General features: G+C 39.5%; 3 protein-coding genes across 5 annotated transcripts in view; 2 read left to right on the plus strand and 1 right to left on the minus strand.

Annotated features, from left to right (window-relative positions):
- Positions 1–6: 6 nt before the first annotated feature.
- Positions 7–1991, plus strand: LOC112453703 (putative protein FAM45B). 2 transcript variants are annotated; one of them, XM_025014604.1, is made up of 6 exons: positions 7–113; positions 201–299; positions 383–579; positions 683–1114; positions 1285–1402; positions 1522–1991. In XM_025014604.1, exons 2-6 carry the CDS (start codon positions 260–262, stop codon positions 1791–1793), a joined length of 1059 nt encoding a protein of 352 aa, XP_024870372.1. In that variant the 5' UTR covers positions 7–113; positions 201–259; the 3' UTR covers positions 1794–1991. The 2 variants fall into 2 exon arrangements, with proteins under 2 accessions (XP_024870372.1, XP_024870374.1); XM_025014606.1 differs by having other exon boundaries at positions 7–101.
- A 1319-nt stretch (positions 1992–3310) lies between these two features.
- Positions 3311–9467, plus strand: LOC112453690 (eukaryotic translation initiation factor 3 subunit A). Of its 2 annotated transcripts, none has more exons than XM_025014577.1 (5): positions 3311–3515; positions 4406–7147; positions 7243–7574; positions 7773–7944; positions 8102–9467. In XM_025014577.1, the coding sequence occupies exons 1-5, from the start codon at positions 3467–3469 to the stop codon at positions 8158–8160; spliced, it is 3354 nt and encodes a 1117-aa protein (XP_024870345.1). In that variant the 5' UTR covers positions 3311–3466; the 3' UTR covers positions 8161–9467. The 2 variants fall into 2 exon arrangements, with proteins under 2 accessions (XP_024870345.1, XP_024870344.1); XM_025014576.1 differs by having other exon boundaries at positions 3312–3515; positions 7773–7948.
- Positions 9468–9889: 422 nt separating this feature from the next.
- LOC112453705 overlaps positions 9890–21950 on the minus strand; it is a 16600-nt gene continuing 4539 nt past the window's right edge. Inside the window, 5 exon segments of the mRNA XM_025014610.1 lie at positions 9890–10152; positions 10617–10752; positions 11034–11222; positions 15083–15349; positions 17314–17639. Coding sequence (XP_024870378.1) covers positions 10014–10152; positions 10617–10752; positions 11034–11222; positions 15083–15349; positions 17314–17639 — 1057 coding nt within the window. The 3' untranslated portion in view covers positions 9890–10013.

Below are 21950 nucleotides of genomic sequence, written 5' to 3' on the forward strand. Positions count from 1 at the left end.
AGAAAGAATTTAAACCTAACCTCAATTTCTATCGCGATTTGACAGTAGTCGATATACCAATAATTTGATTCACTGGATTAATAATATTTAATAATAAAAATGTAAAGTATCAGGTACAGGAAAAATATAATAAAAAATGAATTTTTCATATCACTAAGACGTAGAAAATAGCGACTACTTTAACACATTATTTTTGACAGGTGTTATATTGTTGTTAGTTACTCAACCACATTAAATTGCTTACTTTGAAAGGCTCCAAATGGCACCATTAACGGATTTACTTTCCTGCAGTGTAATAGGTATAGCATTTTTCTGATAAGAAGTTAAAATGTGATAAATATGTATTGCATGTTCGCCTTGTAATTAAGAGTAAAAATTGCAGAGAAAGACTGTAATGGAGATGTCTTGTGGACATGGTCGTATCCGGCAGTTACGGAATCTCAGAAGACCGTAGTCACGAGAAAATGCAATTTGAAATTGGAACATACATCCCCTCACGTATTTGTATGTGCGAGACATGGCCACGACTGGTTCTACATACATTGCAGCGAAGTCTTTGACTCTGACAAGCTACCAAAGGTTGATATCTCTACCTATAAGATCTTGCTTTTCTTATTTTAAGAAAATATTTTCTTACATGTATGTACAAAACACTATATCTTGATTCTCATAATTATCTCAGGTAAAACAGTTCGCCCTGGTTCTCTTTGCAAAGGATTTTAATCCACAAAAGTATGAAGTACTTTCACGAGTTCTCAGCAAGATGTATTGCAAAACTGGGAAACCTACGGAGATCTTGCAGTTATACCTATCTGTATTTACAAAGGGATCGTGTTCAACGCAGGAGAATGGAACGTTTGTCTCGGATGATTTCAATACTCATCGTTTCGCAGCTAGTACCAATGTCAAAGAACTGATTAAAACATTCGAATTAGAAACAATATTGATATATACCGCCCTCTTATTGAAAAAGAAGATTATTGTATATCATCACAGCTTGGAGCAGCTTCTTAAGTGGATAAAAACATTTCCTGCGTTGATGAAGCACAGGAAAGTCACTGACAATCTCTTTCCCTGGATTGATTTGGTGAACGATGAGTTAATCGAATTGAAGGCACGTATTTTATGAAAGAATATATCTTTGATAGTAAAAAGTGCTAATTAAGATGTTATTTCTTTATTCAAAATGAACTGTAGAAAGAATGCATTATTATTACGGATACTATTATTATTACTGTTACGTTGTTCTTAATTTTATTGCTATATTCATTATGATTGTTATAGAAATATTCGCACTATGTGGCAGGCTGCAGTAATAGCTCGATATCGTCAAGAATAGATCTATACGACCTACTTGTAAACATTCCTGCTAGAGAAATTACTGTAGCACCGCATGCCAAAGGTAATAAGGAGAAGAAAAATAGTTTACATTGTTCGTTTTCATATCCACGAGGCATCTCGACCATTGCAATCTTATAACTAAATTGTGTTTTCTAATAATCTATATTCATTCTGTTTCAGAAAGTCTCACAATGACAAAAACTCACAAGGAGATAGCCTTGTTCATGGTTCAACTGTGCGAAAATCAAAGCTACACGGAGGCACAGGTTATATCGGAGATAAGTGATAAGACGCAAGATCTTTTGAACCAATTAACTTCGTTAGCGACAGTGCAAGCACCAGATGGCAGAAGAATGATCTCCGTCGAGATATTTAAGGAGAAAAACTTGGCGCCGGCTGTGGAAAGTTTCCTCATTAATTTAGCCATTGCCGAAAATCTTTTTGTACTATGATATTAAACCAAAGTCTTTAAACATGTTAAACACGGTGAAGAATAAGGAATAAGGAATAAAATGTATCTATTTCTTATATTCTTATCTTATATATTAAGATATAAGCATTCATCGTTATATTCTACCAGCAAATTACTTATTTTATTCTTACTCGGCCTGAATCTTTGATGTTACATTGATATTGTTAATTATGTTTTTAAGAAATATTTATATAGACAATAAAAAAAAATCTACGACATTCCTTTTTGCATAAAGCGCTTATTTCTTATATATAACCACTATTATATAAAAATTATAAAATAAAAAACGACCAAGACATATCCACTTCTCAGATGCGCCACTTATTATTTATAATTTTATAATTAACGTCTCACTTAACGTCTTAAACATTTATGAAAAGATAAAAAATCAAACGAAACAAACGCGTTTAGAATGTCAAATTCAACTTCGCAAACAAGCTGAAATATACATCCATCGCACTCCTAAAAAAATATTAGAGGCCTGTTTTTTTAGCTGAACTTCTTGCACGGTTCATCTTTCCTGTTTTCCTTTTACGCTGGAGAGAAAATTAAAGAGAAAAGATAAGGTGCGATATATATATTTCCCATTCGTCTCACCTCGTCGACGAAATTTCGACGGAAGCAATTGCGAGAGACGCGAAGCGATTCAAACGTGATCCCGGCGATCCGCCATTAGGTACTTGTTCAGCGACCGAATCGAGATATTCCGAAGCGATTGTAAGACGACCGACGTGGCAAAAATTAATCGCAATGCACAAATCGTACTTACCATTGCACCATTACGCGACGATCTCGAATCCGTTGCTCCTCATCGAGAGTGATTTCCACAAAATCCAGTCGCATATCTTTGGATTCCTGCCGACCAGAGAAAAGGAGAGGGGACGGTCGTCTCTCGAGATCCCCAGATCTTCACCAGCGCGGCGTCTCGAGAGTCGAGTCCTGAATGTCCCGATGACGATCATCGTATACGCAACGTTACGACGAACATTCGCGGTCCGCGCGACACTCGCGATTACCGCTCACTCGCGAAATCACACTCGCGAAAAATACTATATAATATACTTGCACTCCCGTACGATGTATGATCCGACGCGCGACGCGACGCGACTCAACTCCGCCGATTCGAAATCTATCGACGGAACGGAAGCGTGAAATCTATCGACTATCGAAGTCTCGAAGCGGCGACGCGCGGCCAATCAGCCGCCGACTATCGATGTCGGCAGGCACGAGGCGCGAGAGGTCGTTCGGTTACTGCACGTGTCAAGTCAAGCGTCGGTCCGTGAACGTCGCGCGCGCATGTGTCGTCGGGCCGTCGGTGCGTCTCGAAGTGGAACGAAAGTTTAGCGTCAAACGATCGCGATTCACGCGCGGTCGCGCGATTATTCTACAACGCGAGGATTTCCGAGACGCCCCTTCGCTCACGCGCCGCTCTCGTCCCGTACGTCCGGGATCGCATCTTGACCCCTGCGGTACGGGAAGCCATTTTTCCTCGGTGGCCGCCTCTCCCAGCCTCTCCTATCCGGTACACGCGGTCGAGGGTACGTGCGGAGCACACGTTATCGCGCGCCGACGGTATTTCAACGCCTGCAAGCCGCCGCGGAGCTCACGCCGTGGTATATGGTGAATCTGTAGCCGATCACGCTGAGAGGAAACATGGCGCGTTACGGGCAGAGACCCGAGAACGCCCTGAAAAGGGCGAACGGTAAGTCGCGGTGTCCCGCCTGGATGTTCCACACGAGAGCGCGACATGGCCGATGGGCATCGAGCTCCCGCGCGACCGAAGAATGGTGGCTCGCGTCTCTCGCGCGTGTCCGCGCGGAAAGCGCGGAGCTTCGTTGCTCCTGCACGCGGAGATAATTTCGGAGCTCTGACGAGCCGCCCCACCGTGCGCCGCACAGTGTCCCGATAATCGGCGTGCCGTCAAGGCTGCTGCTGATCTCGCGATGGAACTCCCCGACCTCTCGCACGACCGTGTGCACTCGCATCGGACGGATTCCGCGGTCGTCGGGCTTGCGGAGAGCCACGATTATGCGATTTACCCTAAAGTACTATGCGATGCCCTTCGGATTGCACGCAGAGCTATTTTCGAGTCTTTTTTATCTAACGGGAGCACGTGAGACGCGCGTGTATAAAAGATGCTAAGAACTGGAAAGGATCTGGCCGAACTTACCATATTTCACCGTGTAAATTTCATGCTCTTTAGCGGTTCACGTACACGTGTGTGTAAATTGACTTTGTTTCTTGTATAAATATATCGTATTGTTTTATATTGTCACACCTTGTCCATTACATAAGCAAAACTCGACATGTTATAACACTTATAACCATTAATTTTGTCAAAGTGTTTTTTTTTTTCTTTTTCCAATGTCTAGATATACGGTTTTACTTTGATACATAACAGTATAGCTAAATAGTTTCGATAGGCTGATATTAATTGTAGTCACCCCTCATGTAGATCCCTCTGCATACATTTAATGATTCTTATAATATACATATATAAAAGCTTATATTATTTAATAAACTATTTTTTAACTTCTAAATTGAATATAGCTTGCGCGATATGCTGATATTTCTGTTCCTTTTTCTAAACAGAATTTATAGAAGTCGGTAAACCGGCTCGAGCTTTGGACACGTTACAAGAGGTCTTTAGAAACAAGAAATGGACCTACAATTGGTCAGAATCGGTGCTGGAGCCGATCATGTTCAAGTATCTAGACCTGTGTGTGGAACTGAAGAAGTCGCACATAGCGAAGGAAGGCTTGTTCCAGTACAGGAACATGTTCCAGTCCGTCAACGTTGGAAGTCTGGAGAACGTCATACGCGGATACTTGAAAATGGCTGAGGAGAAAACCAATGCGGCGCGCAAGCAGAGTCAGCAAGCCGTCATTGATATTGATGATCTAGATAACCTTGCTACGCCTGAGAGCATCTTGCTGTCGGCCGTTAGCGGAGAAGATGCGCAAGACCGGAGTGACCGGACAATCTTAACACCCTGGGTTAAATTCCTATGGGAATCATACTGCCAGTGTCTGGAATTGCTCAGGACGAACGCTCATGTAGAAACCCTTTACCATGATATAGCACGAATGGCATTCCAGTTTTGTCTGGAATACAGTAGAAAGACCGAGTTTCGCAAGTTGTGCGAAAAATTACGAAAACATCTGGAAGAAATATGCAAATTGCCTCCGCTCGTGTCGAATGTGTCCATGAATAAGGCAGAAACACAACAGCTGAATCTAGAAACTAGGTTAAATCAACTGGATTCTGCAATTCAGATGGAGTTGTGGCAGGAGGCTTTTAAGTCTTCGGAGGACGTTCATGGAATGATGAATTTGTCGAAGAAGCTTCCTGTGCCAAAAACAATGGCAAATTACTACCAGAAGCTGGCTATGGTTTTCTGGAAGGCCGGCAATTACCTGTTTCACGCGGCCGCATTGTTCAAACTTCTGCAACTCTCGCGTGAAATGAAGAAGAACATGTCCTCGGAGGAACAGCAGCGAATGGCCAACCGTGTATTATTGGCAACGTTGTCGATACCGTTGCCGTCCGCGCATCCCGAGTTCGATCGTTTTATAGAGACCGACAAAAGCCCGCTGGAAAAAGCGCAGAAACTCGCGACTCTTTTGGGCCTCTCGCAACCACCGACGCGCGTATCTTTGTTGAAAGACATCGTTCGCTTGAACGTTGTCAGCCTCGCGTCACCGCAATTACAAGAACTATATTCGTGGTTAGAGGTGGAGTTTCATCCATTAGAACTCTGTAGCAGAGTTGATTCTGTCATTCAGACCTTACAGGCAGACGAAAACAGTCCGTTAGTCCAGTACATCCCGGCTTTGCAAGATGTTACACTCGTGCGTCTTGTCCATCAAATTTCTCAAGTTTATCAAACTATACAATTCTCCAGACTCCTAGAACTCGCCAAATTCACTACTGATTTTCACCTTGAGCGTCTTTTGGTAGACTGCGTGCGCTATAACGACATGCAGATCAGAATAGACCACGGCAAGACATGTGTTCACTTCGGAGTGGATCTCTCGGAGGCGCAACGAGAGGATCATCCAGATGGTCCGGTATTGCAGGCGATGCCCTCCGAACAAATACGCTGCCAATTGGTGAACATGGCGACCGTGTTGCACCGTGCCATTAATGTGATAAATCCTAACAAAAAGAAACTCGAGCGTGAGAAGCTACGCAACGCGATGGTCGCTCACTATCACGAAACCAAGATGAAGGAGCATCAGAGAATATTGGGCAGGCATAAGATTATCGAGGAGCGAAAGGAGTACATCGAGCACATCAATACGGTCCGCGAAGAGGAGGAGATGCGCCGACAGGAGGAGCTCCAGCGGCAGCAGATGCTGGCTGAACAAAAGCGACTGGAACAGGAGCGGGAGGAGCGTGAGCGGAAGCGTCAGCAGAGCGAGATTCAGCAGATCAAGGATCGCCATCTCAAGGAAAAGATGCAGCAAATCTCACAGACGAGCCACGGGCAAAAGGTACTGAAGAAATTAGACGAAGATGAGATCAAAAAGTTGGACGCGGAGCAGATCGCGGCGCGGGAAGCTGAAGAACTGCAGAAAGAACGTAGGGAGATGCAGCAGAAGCTTAAATCTCAGGAGAAGAAAGTCGATTATCTTGAGCGTGCTAAACGACTCGAGGAGATCCCGCTGCTGGACAAGGCTTTGCAGGACAAGATGCAACAAGCGAAACAGCTCTGGCGACAGCAGGAGGATGAGCGAATCGCCGCGGCTATCGAAGAGAGGCAGGAGGCTGTCGCGACTCAAGAGCGCTTAGCGCGTATGAAAGAGGATCACGACATCTTCCTGGCCAAGATCTTGGCTGAGCGTAGGAGCATATACATGGAAAAACAAAAGGACTTTGATAAACTGATGAACGAGGAACGTGCCAAGCGGTTGTTGAAGCGCAAAATGGAGCGTAAAGCTGAGCGTAAGGCGAAATGGGAGAAGGAACGTGCGGAAGCCGCGGAACGAAGACGACTGGAAGAATTGCGAATTAAACAGGAAGAGGAAAAGAAACGTCTTGAGGAGGAAAGAGCCAAGAAGGAGGAGGAGGAGAGAATCAGACGGGCCGAAGAGGAAGCTAAAGAAGCCGAACGTTTGGCTAAGCTTAAGAAACAATCCGAAATTATTAGAGCCAAGGACGCTGAAATCGAACGTAAATTGGAGGAAGATCGGCAGAGAGATAAAGAATTGACTTCAACATGGCGACGTGGGGATAAAGATCATGATCGTGAACGCGATCGTGACCGTGACCGCGATCGTGATCGTGATCGTGATCGCGATCGCGAACGCGAACGCGATGGTCCAAAACCCTGTGAGTATAATACACATTCATGTTTTCTCGCTAAATGTTTCCGTATATGCATATATCGATGAAATTTAATTTGTACTATCCTTTGTCATTATTAGCGCTGGACTCATGGCGGCGTAATGCTGACAAAGACGCCGATGGACTCAAAAACGAAACGGATCGCTGGAGGAAACGCGATGACAAAATCGAGGATTCTTCATGGAAGAGAAGGGAACCGGAACGTCGCGACGTGGATAAATGGAGAAGAAACGACGACTCGGACCGATGGAAGAAGGATCCTATGGATAAATGGAGGAAAGATGATAACTTTGATAAAGACGATTTAAAAGATCGAGATAGGCTAGACAATCGTGGTTTCGACAAAAGAGATGATCGCGATCGCGACCGCGATCGTGACCGTGACCGTGACCGTGGAATGGATGGACGCGGAGTAAGTATACGTTCTCTTAATACAATACATGTTATATATGTTATAAAGTGTCATACACATAGAACTTCTTTTTCTTTACTGTTGCTCTCTTTATTCGTTTATGCTTTATTAATTGTATTGATTATATAATATTTATTTTTATTTTCTAAGTTTGTATATTTTTTAATAATATTTATATTTAATTAATTTCAATTACAGGTACGTGAGATTCCACGTGACGGGATACGTGATGATCGGGATCGAGATCGCGGTAGAATGTCTGATCGCCGTGGCGGTTTTCGCGAGCGGCGTGACGAACCAGCACGAAATACCAATCAGGACTGGCGGAAACGCGACCCACCTCAAGATTCCCCGAGAGATCCACCCAAGCGTGAGTGAGTATAATATTTAGAGAATATGTAGCAATAATAATTTAATGAAATACAACAATTATACAATGTTATACAAATGTTTAGCGCGAGTTTTATAAATATTAATCGCTTTATTAAGCTTTAATTTAAATTTCGATTTTTTTATTTTTATTTTAGGCGAGATGGTAAAGATGACAGACTTCCGCCTAAAGCTGACGAAAGAAGGCGACCAGTAGAGGATGATGGCTGGTCCAAAGTCAGTCGGCGCTAACATCAAAGCCTCAGTTAATCGTGTAGCTTTATATAATATTATATAATATAAATTTATTATTCTCTAAGAGCGACATAATATACATATATGAATAGACTTTTTATCTAATACGGAAGTCTGTCCATTTTTATTGTTTTGTGCGTGGCTTTATTCTTCCAGACAAGAAAATGGGCGGGGAATAGCTTTAGTGAATAGATGTATAGTGAGAATTGGAGATGCAAGATATTTTGATGAAGATTAGATATGATTAGATACGATAGATTATATTGATTAGTATGCAAAACAGATATGGCAAATCCGCGTTTGAAATATTCGATCCAATATAGATTCAAGTCGATAGTCATTCTAATATCATAATTAAAATATCTTGTTTCAAAGGACTAACAATAAGATATAGAAAAGATAGAGATATCAATAAAATTCTCTTGTACCCTACTCCTTCATTAAATTTTTTTTTACATTATCTCGCGTGTTATCACACATCTTTCCTTAAGAGGAAAATTGTACAATTTCCTACTGTACGTTTTCTTCCCATCGCATACCTACAGCAAATGATTATTGTATATTATACGCATGAAACCATTTATGTGAAATAAATTATAAGGACGAGGATCTCGACGTAATGAAGGAAATAAAGTATGTACGAAGATTATAACACATTCTATGACCTGTTCGCTGTTTTATTATTACGCCCGCGACATCATTGTAATAAATATACTCCCGAGGAGCAAACTTTTTATTGTATTTACATTTCATGATACGTTCCATGTACGATTTGCCACGGCCACGGAATTAAATCGTACATTTTATATGGATATAACAGTCTCAAGAAATAATTGTTAAAAGTATTTAGTCTCGAAGAAAAGGCACGCCACGCTTACTTATTAAATATCCTCTAACTAATTGGATTATAGGTAGAAATATATATATATTATCGTTCTCTTTTAAAAGCCCAGTCTAGTCAAAACAATCGCCTTTGTAAAAAAAAAAGAAAAAACATAGCTAAATAAGGATATAAAAATGGATTTCAACTATTTACGAGATATATCAGGAGATAACTCGATAATAATCATGATAAACCAGAAGGCATACCATCTGAATTCGTAGCGCATAATTTACATACACATCTGTATACGAATGTTTATACTATCAACGATAGAAATTTGTTAACCGAAGTCTGAAACGATAATTGTCTAGATTGCGGCCTTATTGATAAAAAAAAAAAAACTAATGTATAGATTAAGCTATAATAAAGCGTTTTTCCATGCTCAATCTCGTCTTTTTATGCCATGTAAAGCGAATAGCGCATAACTTTCAATCATAATCGATTGTTACACATAAAATATTCGTTTTCCGTAAATTTCGTAAATCGATTAGTGTCGCTTTGAAATCACGAATATTATTATGAACTAACATAATATCGATGCATAAAACATGACAAAATGTACATTATATGCCACACATGGGTGATACATATCCCAACTCTTAATTCGTCACATACGAGAAATATTGTCTTTTATTAACGCGTTTCACTTCAAACATACTTGCTACGTTTATATTTGCGTTTCAATTCGATATCAAATTGCACAATATCTGTTGCAAAACTGGACTGTATCTAGGCAAATAATTACAAACGCCTGGCAGATATCTAGGAACTGTGCGAGGCACAAATCTATGAACGAAAACACTATTGCTATTTAATCTCACAATCAGCTATAATTTTCGTTCAATCTTGATATAGACACTATCAATTTGATATTACGCACGTTAGCGTAATTCAATCGTAGTCTTGCATCGATTTTAACACTATTATAATGTTTAGTATAACATTATCGCTGCGGCTGTTTTCTCTTCAAGTGCAGGTATTGGTTCCAGACGATCATCCTTTTCTCTGCCTGAGCCCCAGCCGACTAATGCTATACTAATGAGATGTACAACACCGGCGCTAACCACAAGCCTAAATGGAAAAATATTCAGACGATAAGAATAAACTACTTATTCTAAATTTCAGAATATTGAATATAATTCAGTAATTAACTCAAGAATAATACAAATGAGAAACATGCTACGTAAAAGATAAATTTTAATTTTTAAAAGAAATTTCTTTTTAATTGCACAAAAATACAAATATTTGCGACATTTAAACATTGATTCAGTTAGCTAATTCAAATAGCACATTTACTTATCTATACAAGTTGTTTTCTTTAAGCACCAAAATAATTAACAGTTTAATAAATCTGACTTTTCCTTGTCACCGTTACAATCAACGACTTATAATTAAGTTGCAAAAGTTGGAAAAAGTAATGAAAAAAATTTAATCATAATAATCCATTACGATAGAAAAATAAGAACATCGACGAGTCTCAATAAGTGCTTAATTTGAAGCAATTTTATCATATAAATATAAAGAGTATATCGTACCAAAATGAATAACCAAGCTCAGCAGAACCCTCGCTGGTCCACATATTATCGATGTCCTCCTTTGGAAGCACATTGACATACAGTCTTGTATAATATTGCGCTAACCAAGTACAACTGCTTGCTAAGCACATTAACACTAAAAATAAATAATGAATAAGTGTCCATGCTGCACATGATGAACGTAGTTATTCATGAGTTTAAAATACTTTTTGGAACTTTATTAAAAAATCAGCATTATATAAATCTAAAAAAAAAAAAATATTTACTGCCATAAACATAAATATAGACAGATGTATAGTAAGACATTAATCTATAAAATATATTGAAAGAGTTAACAGCTGAGATCTCTGTACTGATGATTTTTTTAAGAGAATATCTTTTATAATTTTGATAAAATGTTGTCGAAAAAATACTTACGCGTTAACATATTTATAAAATATACACCAGGGATGGAAAGAATCTTCGATCTTGGTGAAGTAGCTGTATTTAAAACTGCCAAAAGAGCAGCGAGCGCAGCCGCTACCAGAGCAGCCGAGGTTGTTGTTAAGGTAGCGATCCAAAGGGCCCAAGACATCACCGACGGATCCTGCCGGATCATTTGAGGAACTGAAACATTATTAATCAATATTTTAATATTCGAAATAGCTTAATGAACACGATTTAAATTATAATTGATTCGCTTCTAAGCTAATACGTAAAATGTATTGTGAGTCTATGTATAATTAATGTTATTGAATACCATGATAAAATTAAATTATAAGTATCATAATCTCTTTCAATTCTTTAAATGTAATTATACTCTCTTTGCAATTATTACATATATTATACATATTTTAATATTATTTTGTCGCGTTTCTACGATTTTCGTGCTATATGTCATCATATAATGTCCGAAAATTGAAACGAAGCCAACTCTCGAGCGATTAACTTTACATATGAAAATATATCTTCAGTAACGTCACTTGAAAATACCCACAATGTTCCGCTACTTCTGACGTCTTTTCGTTGATGCGGATGTATTGCATGCCGCGGAAACTAAAAGCCGCTGCTATCGTATTTTATATTCGGCCGTGATGTACGCTCGAGAGCGAAAGAACGGATATAAGTAGGAATATTTCGCGCATTACGCTTCCAGGATACGACGAAGTTTCCGTGAGACATTTCAACTTACGACGGCGTGAATAACGGATCATTGCATTCGCCGGAGGCGGCCGCCAAGTTCCGCGAGTATCGCCGACTCGCGAAAATGTATCTACCGCTAAAGTACTCAAGTACTCAAAAACGTATCTACCGGCATTCGCGACATCGTTCCAATCCTCTATATAGTGTACACTTTTCATTTTTATGCCTCAATAATCGTCTGTTTGACCAAAATTGAAGATCCAAGACGGCATTAGAATCTATTATCAATTTCAGTGTTTCGAGATTCTAAAACTCCATTCTTATCAAATTCATTCTCAGATTTAAACGTCCATCAAAATAGCTTCTTCATAAATGTACAAATTTAATTTATTTACATGTTGAATGATTGATGATGTCGACGCAATGCATTTATACTGAAAATACTTCTAGAAAATGTGCTTAGTGAATGTTGAGAGGAATAATGTAAGCTGTGAATGCCGCGATCAGGTGGAATTATCGACCGCTCCTTCTTCCTATCTCCCTCTCTTTCTCCTCTCCGCGTAGAATTGATCGCGTACCAGAATCCGATACTCTTACCGCGGTCAGCATCAGTAACGCGCGCGATGATACGAGCAACGCGCGCGGACACGTGAAAGTAGACCACGAGGCTTGGTCGTTGATTTTTGTACGCTAAAACTAGTTTCCGCGTCTATTGTTACCCGCATACATCTCGTAACTTGATGGTTTTTTTTGTTACATATATATGATAACATGCAAGCATGCACATGCCTGCGGTTACACTGAGAGAAATTCGAACGTGCATATATGCTCGCTCTCAAATATATATGTTGTGTTCAAATTATACGCTCGAGTTTCTCCTTGAAATTACCGTTGACCATTTCGTTCTTTAACAAATAAAATTAATAAAATCTGAAACCGTTTCATTATAATTATTTTGTTCATTTTAAAAATGTACCAGTAATTAACAATCGCATTTTCTGATCAGGTGTCCTTAAATATCAGTCGGATTTTCTGAATAAAAAAATCAAGGGACTATTAAAGTTATTTAAATAAAATTGTAATTTGGAGTTTAGATACAAAAATGTACGGGTGATAATAATTTAGAAAAATGTAATAGACAAATGACTTCCTTTGACATTTCCGTTGAGGAAAAGTTTAAATTGGCCAAAAAAGCTGCGATTAAGGGAATAGAATATCCGGTGGGATACGTAATAGTGGAATGCACGTTTACGCGCGCGTTAGGTATCCCTTCGGACTCATTACCCGCCTGAATGAAAGAGAAATGTTTCTCACAGCGCGTGCCAGCGATTCTGTTGTTCTTCTCCGGAAGTACGGCGTAATAGCTATGTAAAAGTCGCTTGCTCATCGGCACGATTATTATGCATTGTGTATAAGAAATTTATTTTTTTCGCGCGTGGCACAATGCACCGTCGATTCGCAAAAGTGCATTCGGCGGATGTGGATATAGAGACGAATTGGATTTCTTAACATTTACATTGAGACAGTGTAAAAATTTAATGATACGCAAAGTTCCAGAAATTCGGAATAATTTCGAAATTTGAGGGTTCTGAAACTTGATAAAAATTACAACATTAAAATTAAAAAGAAAGAGAGAATATATAGCAAATGTAATCACCAATTTTTAAATTTTAAATGTTTGAAATTTTTAGAGAAAAATATTATCTTACTTATTTTAAAATTATGTCTCTTTGTTTCACTTTCTGAATTTTTAGATATTTTTCTTCAAAAATTTGTATATACATACGTAAAAGTAATGTCTGTAACTTTCATTATTAAAATGAATTTTAAACAAAAATTAAAATAATTTTATACGAAAAGGGTTGTATGTTCGGTATTTTCTTTAAATTATTTATATATTTATATATTTGTGAAAGATCCCCTTTGTGAACTCCACCTGCAAACACCATTCCAAGATGCCACGAGGAACGGATGTTTCCGGTTGAGTGCTTCGACCGCCATTGTATGTTAGTTATAGCACGATAACAGAGTTTCTTCTCGTAATAACAATTTCAATTTAAAAAAGATATATATAATAATCAGAAAAAAAACAATGACTACACAGACATCTATCAATCGAAAAATTTGATAATATAAAAAAAATACTCTGTTTTCATGGTTCTATTTAAAAAAAATTAAATGCACTATAACTCTATGCGTCAACAAATTGCAATTATCAAAAGACTCGCGTTAAAACCTTCCATCAATGCATTCGTGAATTTTGCATTCTTTTTTTTTCCAAGTTATTGTGAGTACTCCGTGCATCCAGTACAAAGGATGTGGCGATGCGTCCATTGGCAACGCGATCGTTTCGATCGGCAAGCGAAATCAATGGAATGAATTTAACGATTACCAAATCAATGATTTATCGCGCACGCATGCACATCGTACGTCCGCGATCAACTACAGGCATCGTCGGACGCTGAATGGCACTCTAATGCACTCGGTTATCAGTCGCAGATTTATTGTCCCACCTCACACCAGTATGTTCTATCATTCACGAGCCTTTCTCTCACGGATATCTCCGTGCAATCATAATTCGTCGTGTGAGTCACTCGAATATCGCAGTTTGAAAAGTATCCAAGCACGATCGCACAATACTCGATTGTCGTTACGATTTACGAAGTTATTACAATCGCTTAATCGCAGGATAATTCCGATAGGATAATTCTGGCGAAAAATAAAAGCGTTAAAAGAAATTGATATATATATAGAAAATCACACATTGTATAAGATTGAGTAATCTTCGAAATAAAAAAAGTGATTTTAAAAACAGAATTTTAAAAATATGTCCTTCTATTTCTCCTTATCTGTTCTTATATCCCTTGAGACAAGTAAATAATTCTTTTTTAATTTACATTATAGAATTTAGTGACAGTTGTTTTTATACTTTAATCTTCTTATAAAAATTAAATCTTTTTATATATTTTTCTAATAATATTTTTCATAAATTTCCTTTTAACTGATTGATACTGTATTTTATACCGTAACTCTCATTGAAAAGACTTGTTTCAAGTTTCAACTAGTATTTGCTTGCATAATTATATGATACCTACTTAAGATAGCAACTTGTAAGACTTGCAAGATACCCTGTATTATATTGTAACAAACTCTACATAGTTTAAAGTCTTAGCTAACGGTGCCTTGCATATCAATTTTCCGATTGGAACGCGCACGATTAATAGTCAGAGTGCATACCGCTCAAGGTTACGATATCCTGTCATACTAATTGTAAGAGAGAAATCAAGTGATTGACGCGCAAAACGTAATCGGCGTTGCACAAGGAGAAAGGCGGAAAGACATACCGGACACGTGATACGTCCTCCATCCGTAAGCGACGTTTAATTCCTTTTTACCCTGCAACAGGCCGAAATGAACTCTGCCGGCGCTATCCTGAGGATTCGGCGTTCTCCACGGTCGTGCCTCCACCCAGTGCTGCGTCACGAGGGCGGCGCAGACGAGCCCACCACCCAGCAGGGACAGGAAGAAGGTCGCGAAGATCGTGCCTCTTCGAAACATCGACGTCATCCTCGGATCACGAGACGGTCCAGTTTTCGGATAGCTCGCGAGCACTGCAGAGTAAAAGAATGACGAAGATATATTAAAAAGAGAAGACAGTAAAAAATTTGGTATAATTTTTAGCGTTGTACGAAAATATTTTTATTGTTGCAAAAAATTATTATTGACACATATTATACGTAATAAGTCAGTATTCATAAAGATCTTCAAGATATTTTCAGATTTAAATTTCGATAATATCTGAACTGAAATAAAAAGTAGAATTTCCTTGTTTATTGAAAGCCGCTATAAAGAATTCACGAAGAACCTTTCATTTTCAATTCCTTTATACGTCTTGATTATATCTTTCGCTGCTTTAACGCTTCCTTGTCTAACAGAGTCTAACCATGTTGAGAAGATTTCTCACTTTGTCAAGCATGTCAAAATTATAACTATCCAACAGATAAAAATGTCTGAAAAAAATCCAAGCGAAATGCACGTCTTTCCTCCCTTCGTTCGCGAAGTAAAAGGAACGCTTTTCATCCTCTATCCAGTCTATCCCGCACGTAGCGCGGAAAGCAAACGTCTTCGCGATCTCTGCATGGAGCAGAGTCTCGCCTCGCTGCATCTTATTAACATCATCCGCGCGTTACGCCGCGTACATGAGAACCTACCGATGGAAGCCGCTACCGTCGGAATAACAGTACAAATTTTTAACGTCGGAAACACTTCCATCCTCCTCGCACAAACAAAACGAAATAATGCTTTTCTACCCGTGAAAAGTTCCTTCGCGCTGCAGCAGTTTAGAAGAAAGAGAAAATCAGTTAAAGTATAATAATACTAAGAATAACTAAAAACCACGTGTACTGAAATGTGGAAATAATAATAAATTTCATTAATTCGTTACATTCGTTAAATCGGCTTGTCTCTAGTCAAACTCATATAAACAAAGAATTAATTATACATAAAATGTTTCGCGTTAATCGCAGTTCTTTCGGTCTACAGATTCTTTGATCTCAATGTCTTAAATATTTAATTATTTTATTATTATTAGGCGAATTATTAGAATTGCATCGATTTTATCACGTTCTTTAAAAAACTGACTTTTGCCACATTTTTCAGCTTTCGCGTCTATGCAACGGTGCAGCTTGTTTCCTTTCTCTCTAGGACGATGTGTTTTCTCCATTCGTTTAACTGACCGGAGACGCGTGCGACATGTTCGTGTTTCCGCACAAGAGAGAGAGAACGAGATGCTCTTCGCATGGGCATCGGCAATCTACTTGACGACAGTCGCTATTTAAATTATGCCACACAGAAACTATGCCGCTTTCGCAACAATTATCCGGTCTGCTAGAAGAATCTGCGGGTGTGAAAGCGTCTTTGAAGCACTGAAAGCTTTGACATTTCGTATAGAATGCATATATAAAAATAGATCTATCCGCAGAAAAATATAATAGTTCGAACGTAACGCGAGATTCAATTAATTCAATTAATTCAATTACAAAACAATTTTCAGAACTGACAAAGGGGAAATGCCAGTATAAGTCGCCGAGATTTCGCAGAAGATATAACAAGATCATTTCTAATAAAACTACTAATTCCAGTATAATTATACTCACATTACACACAATTCAATTTATATGCACATACTCAATTACAACTCGAATATGTAATTCAATTATGCGATGAAAGTTAAGTACAGTAGACCATTCAGAGAAAGACGTTACTCAAGCGATAAGTCATAAACACAGTGTTATACACAGTCATAAACTTTTATCAGGAAAATCGGTTTTATTAAATTAATTCATCAAAAGAATTATGCGTCATATACTTAGTTGGATTAAACCAATAATTCAAATAAAAATCAAATTAAACGACTAATTGAGAAACTTATCTTCTGACCGTTCAGGTATTTTAAAAAAATGGAGATGACATGTCAAAGATTATAATATATAAACTATTTTTTAGAAAGTCGAATTCAAGTCAGATTGAAAGTAAGCTCATCAATTTCTCTCTCGATGAATTGAAAGAACGTTACCTTGACCCTGACCCTCCGCGAAGTGCACCTGGTTCAGACTCCGCGAGAACTCGCCCTGCTTGACCTTCTGCGAGAAGTCGGCGTTTCCGAGCCGCTTGGAGAACTTGACGCGGCAATTGTTGCCGCGCGGCTTCGCCGCCCTTAGCAGCGACGACGCGGCGGGTTTCGGCCTCTTGGCGAAGGTGTACGGGATCGTGTAGGGCTGCGCCACGTAAAAGTAGATCGGCCGATAGTCCTCGTGAGGCTGCGGCTGCTGCACGTTGAAGCCGCCACCGTTGATGTTCGTGCAACAACCGGTGCTGGTGTACACGCTCGGTGCGCCGTTGCTACACGCGTACGAGTTCGCGTAATGCACCCCGTAGTGGTTCGCCGTTTTTCGTGAATTACCTTCCACGGTTCTCGATGAAAAAGAAAGGAAAGGATACCAATCCCACCTCCGATCGTTCGATTTCTTCGGAATCTTTTTCAGAAGCTTTAAAATCTTTTTCCGAGATCTGATGACGCGTTTTCTATACGTTCTGTGTTCTGCAACGATCTCTTTAAGATACGAAGTGTCTCTTATCCGAGATCACTCTCGGCAGTGTCCGTTTCGCGTTAATCCGCGAGATCTTTGTCCACTGATCTTTGAACGAGAACAAATGATCTCGCCTTCGAAAGGATTCGCTTTCAACTCTCATTTATTAGAAACGCTTTCTCATTGTTCTCAGCAGGTCTCTTGAAGTTTCCAAAAATATTCTAAATCGCGAAAGAAACTTGACATTTTCCTGTCGACTTTGCGAAAATCAATCGTCTCTCGAATGAATACGGTCGAAATGTTCCTTCGCGACCTGCGGAGTACATCTACCTGAGTTAATAGAAAGAGAGCGTTCTTTAAAAATGAGGGCTTAGCGTTAATCTCGAGCTGAAAGTCGAAGGCCTCGCGGCGGTGCTCCTCTTCCTCTCTTTATCAGAGGAGTTATCAGAAGCCACAGGTGGTGGATTGCGGAAAGCCGTTCGGTCGTCGGTACCGCTACGATCTTTTATTACGTATATTTCGATGGCTGACGGCTCGCGAAATTAGAGGGAGAGGATTCGAGACTTTAATTCGTCGCCTGAGAAGTTTCTTTCCACGCGAAGGCAACGTTTACGTGTGTGTCGCTTAAATTACCGCTGCGCGTAACAATTTCCTGGCTTCTTTGATTCCAGTCAATGCTATTGTGCGTGATTCCTATTAGGAATTCTGAAACGTCGGCGCTTCAAAATCCACCTCGAGTACCGCTTGATGTCGGGACTTCTTAATGGTATCTTGGAGACGCGTGTTTTTTTACCACGTGAGATCTCGCGGTGTGTCAACTGCAAGAGAAATCAGTATGTTAGGCGATTATACTACACGGAGTTTCGTTGTGTTTCCTGTAAGAAAACGGATACGGAAAGATGATGAATAGCGAATAAAGTATGCGGAGACGAAATGCAGCATTTTCATTAAAAATCCCCCTCGAGCATCCCCATCAACGTACAATGGACTTTTAGAAAGTAATGCAACACATTTGATTTCTAATCTCAAACATTATTTTCTTATAGCTTAAATTGGCTTAAAATACCGAAAGTGTCGCGTTTTACTCTCGACGTCGTGAATAAATGCATGCATTACACGAGCGCATTATTTTAATAATAACGCAAGCATATTTTGTACTTTCTTTCAGAACGTTCTATTCTACAAAAATAGAGAAAGTTGAAGAACAAAAGCATTTAAAAGGTAAGAATTATTAAATAAGCATATTTAGAATTTAAATAATCTCTTTCTTGAATTCTCTCCCTTTCAACTTCAAAGTTTTACATGAGACCAGGAAGAAACAAAGTTTTAGTATTATTGAAGTAACGCCTTTGTATGAAAATTCCAGAGGCAAAATTGACAAACAGCACAAATAGAAGCCGGGAGACCACTGAGAAAATAGAGTTTTATTTCGTATTGACCTGAATTTGAATTGAAAAGTCAGAGAATGCCGGCGTATATTTTTAGAGTAAAAATACACAAATCTGCCGAGCTGCCTTCCGTTTAAGAACGCGCGAAATGGAATGAGGAAATTTCATTGGGGATGCAGAAAGCGGAGAAGATACGGAGAGCCTTCGCATTTTCCCCGGGCTCGAGAGCCAGTCTCACACTGGGTTTTGCAGGGTACGGCTACTTAAATTCTCAACGTTAAAAATAAAATGAAACGAATTGCTAATGATCTGTAATAAGCAGGCAACAGCGGGACAATCGCTAACGGTACGATAAAATTTAAGAGGCGCGATGTAATAACCGTTTCTTGCTAGCCGACATTTCCCAAGTGTGCTTCATTACTGCTGCAAGAAACTTTGTTATTTGCCGTTAGTACATCGAGATTTACATTTACATCTTTTTCACGGCTAAATATTACAACTAAAGTTGAAGCCGGTCTGCCAAAAAAGATCGGCGGAGGCCGGAATGGTCGATTTAAACTCGGAGAGAGATAATTAAGTTCTTCGTATTTAAGTTTTTACGTGGCAGCTGTTCAAAATAATTTCTCTTTCGTTCCTTGTCGTTTCACAAGATGAAGCTTTCAAGTTGAAAGGTAGGATTTAAAGAAAAAAAAGGAAATAATTGGCCGGTAATTTTCATTTTAAAATTGTGAAGCGCAAAATCGCGAATTCGCTTTTACATCGTTTTAATTTATTTATCGATATTGCGGAAAATGAGTTTAAGCCGAGATTTATGCATAATACTGTCCTGCAACATTCTTGACGCAACTGGAACAGCAATTGTCGTAATGCATATGCGCGCCGCTGCATATTATTAAAGTCTCTTAAATGTACACCAAGTATTTTCCTATTTACTATCCGAGCTATCTCCGTTAGCTGTGACGTAGGAAATATTCGACCGCAGGAAGGAGAGGAAATTCCAGCGTTATTCAAATGAGTGATGCTATATGTAATACGAATATTACAAATGCAATATTGTTAGTTTGTTCAATTACTGATAAAGTTAATCTCTCTGCGGTTTTAATTTGTACAGGACGCGCGAGAGATAGACCAGGCTACAAGATGAGATAATTGAGTCACGCGAATATCAAAATAAAGAGTTCTTTAGTAGATTTAATATAAAATATAAAGGCACGAGAAAGAAAAGAAAGAAAATTCATTATTACGTTTAACATTTTATTTGTTAAATAATTTTACAAAAATAATTGCGAAAAATAATTGCTGATTTTCTTAACGTTCACAGATAAAAATTCAGAGATAAATCCAAATCCAAGACGCCAATATGCCGGTAAACGTTGAAAACACATAACCGTCAGTATAAAATTGTGCGAAATTGCTCGTGTGGCCCGTGAGATAAAACGAGTTTTGACATGACTGCGCCGTGTCGGATTCGCATGACCCGTCGCGATATGACAAACGATTGTGCGCGCACACGCGTGACGGAAGTGTTATCACGGGCGACGTAAGAGCGAAGAAGACGCAGGAATGCACGCATACACGGGAGTGAACGGGTTGACGAGGTCGGGTGAATGCCGTTAGACCGTGTCACGTCGTCGACTACATATACGCGTTGTGTGAAACATCGTCGCCTAGAAGGAGAAGTAGAAACGGACGGGCCGCGAGAAGGAGGGAGACGGTACGAAACAAAGAGAGAGTTCCAGGATCGGAATCTGCGCGATCCCGATTGTCTCCACGCGAAATCAAACCCGTCACGAGTGAGTTTCGCCAACCGGAGAGACGTCGAGACGTTCTATCAAATTTAAGCGATCCGATTGTGCGAGGATAAAACAAACATTCTGTGTGTCCAAACTTAACATTCGTGCATAGCTAAATTTCAGAGCCTCGTTCTTCAATTGCTAAATTTATTATATTAATTTATATTATTTTATTATTATTATTTATATAATTTCATATTACGGTATAAATCGGTAAATATATGCAGCAAGTCAACATTTATTAATTTAACTCCAGACGCTAGATAAAACAATAAATATAAAAGTATATAAGTTTTCAGAAAAGTCAATTACTTTTCTGAAAATTACTGAAAGGATTATCAACGTGAAACTTGGTTTAAAAAAAAAGGAGCAAAAATAAGATTGTCAAATAAATATTTTTTTATCTTTACGTCCGCGCCGTTTCTTTTACCGAAGATACGATCGAACACATGATATTCTCCGTATCGTTTCTTTCTCTCAGTGCGCGATTCGCTGGATGTTGACTCGTCGTTATAACCGGTTCGACGGCCGGTCCGCTCGCGCATTCTTCTTGCCGCACGATGTGCGTGCCTCGCGTGACGCAACTCCCTCGACATATATTGCCCCCGGGGTATCGGACAGAGAGATGCACCGTGGCCCGGTGCGCATTCTGCGCGAAACTAGGACACGCAGTCGACCACGATGTGTCCCTCTTCCCTGCGAGGTGTCCTTCGAGACCTGCGAATTCCGAGCGGGCGCGATACGCCGCGGGCCCCGGCGGCGAGGCGCGCACCACGAGATCGATCTCCGGGCTCCGGCGATCTGTTTTGACCCAGAAAGAGCGGATCCAACGGATTAGGATCCGCTAGAACGGGGTGGAACGCGCCGCTTTTAATTTTTGCGAAATCGCACCGTAACGCCAGATCGTATTCAAATGCAAAACTTTTGTCACGCAGCGCGGAA

This window comes from Temnothorax curvispinosus, unplaced genomic scaffold, assembly GCF_003070985.1.
Source record: "Temnothorax curvispinosus isolate PA1 unplaced genomic scaffold, ASM307098v1 QBEX01004614.1, whole genome shotgun sequence".
In the NCBI taxonomy this organism is placed as follows: Eukaryota; Metazoa; Arthropoda; class Insecta; order Hymenoptera; family Formicidae; genus Temnothorax; species Temnothorax curvispinosus.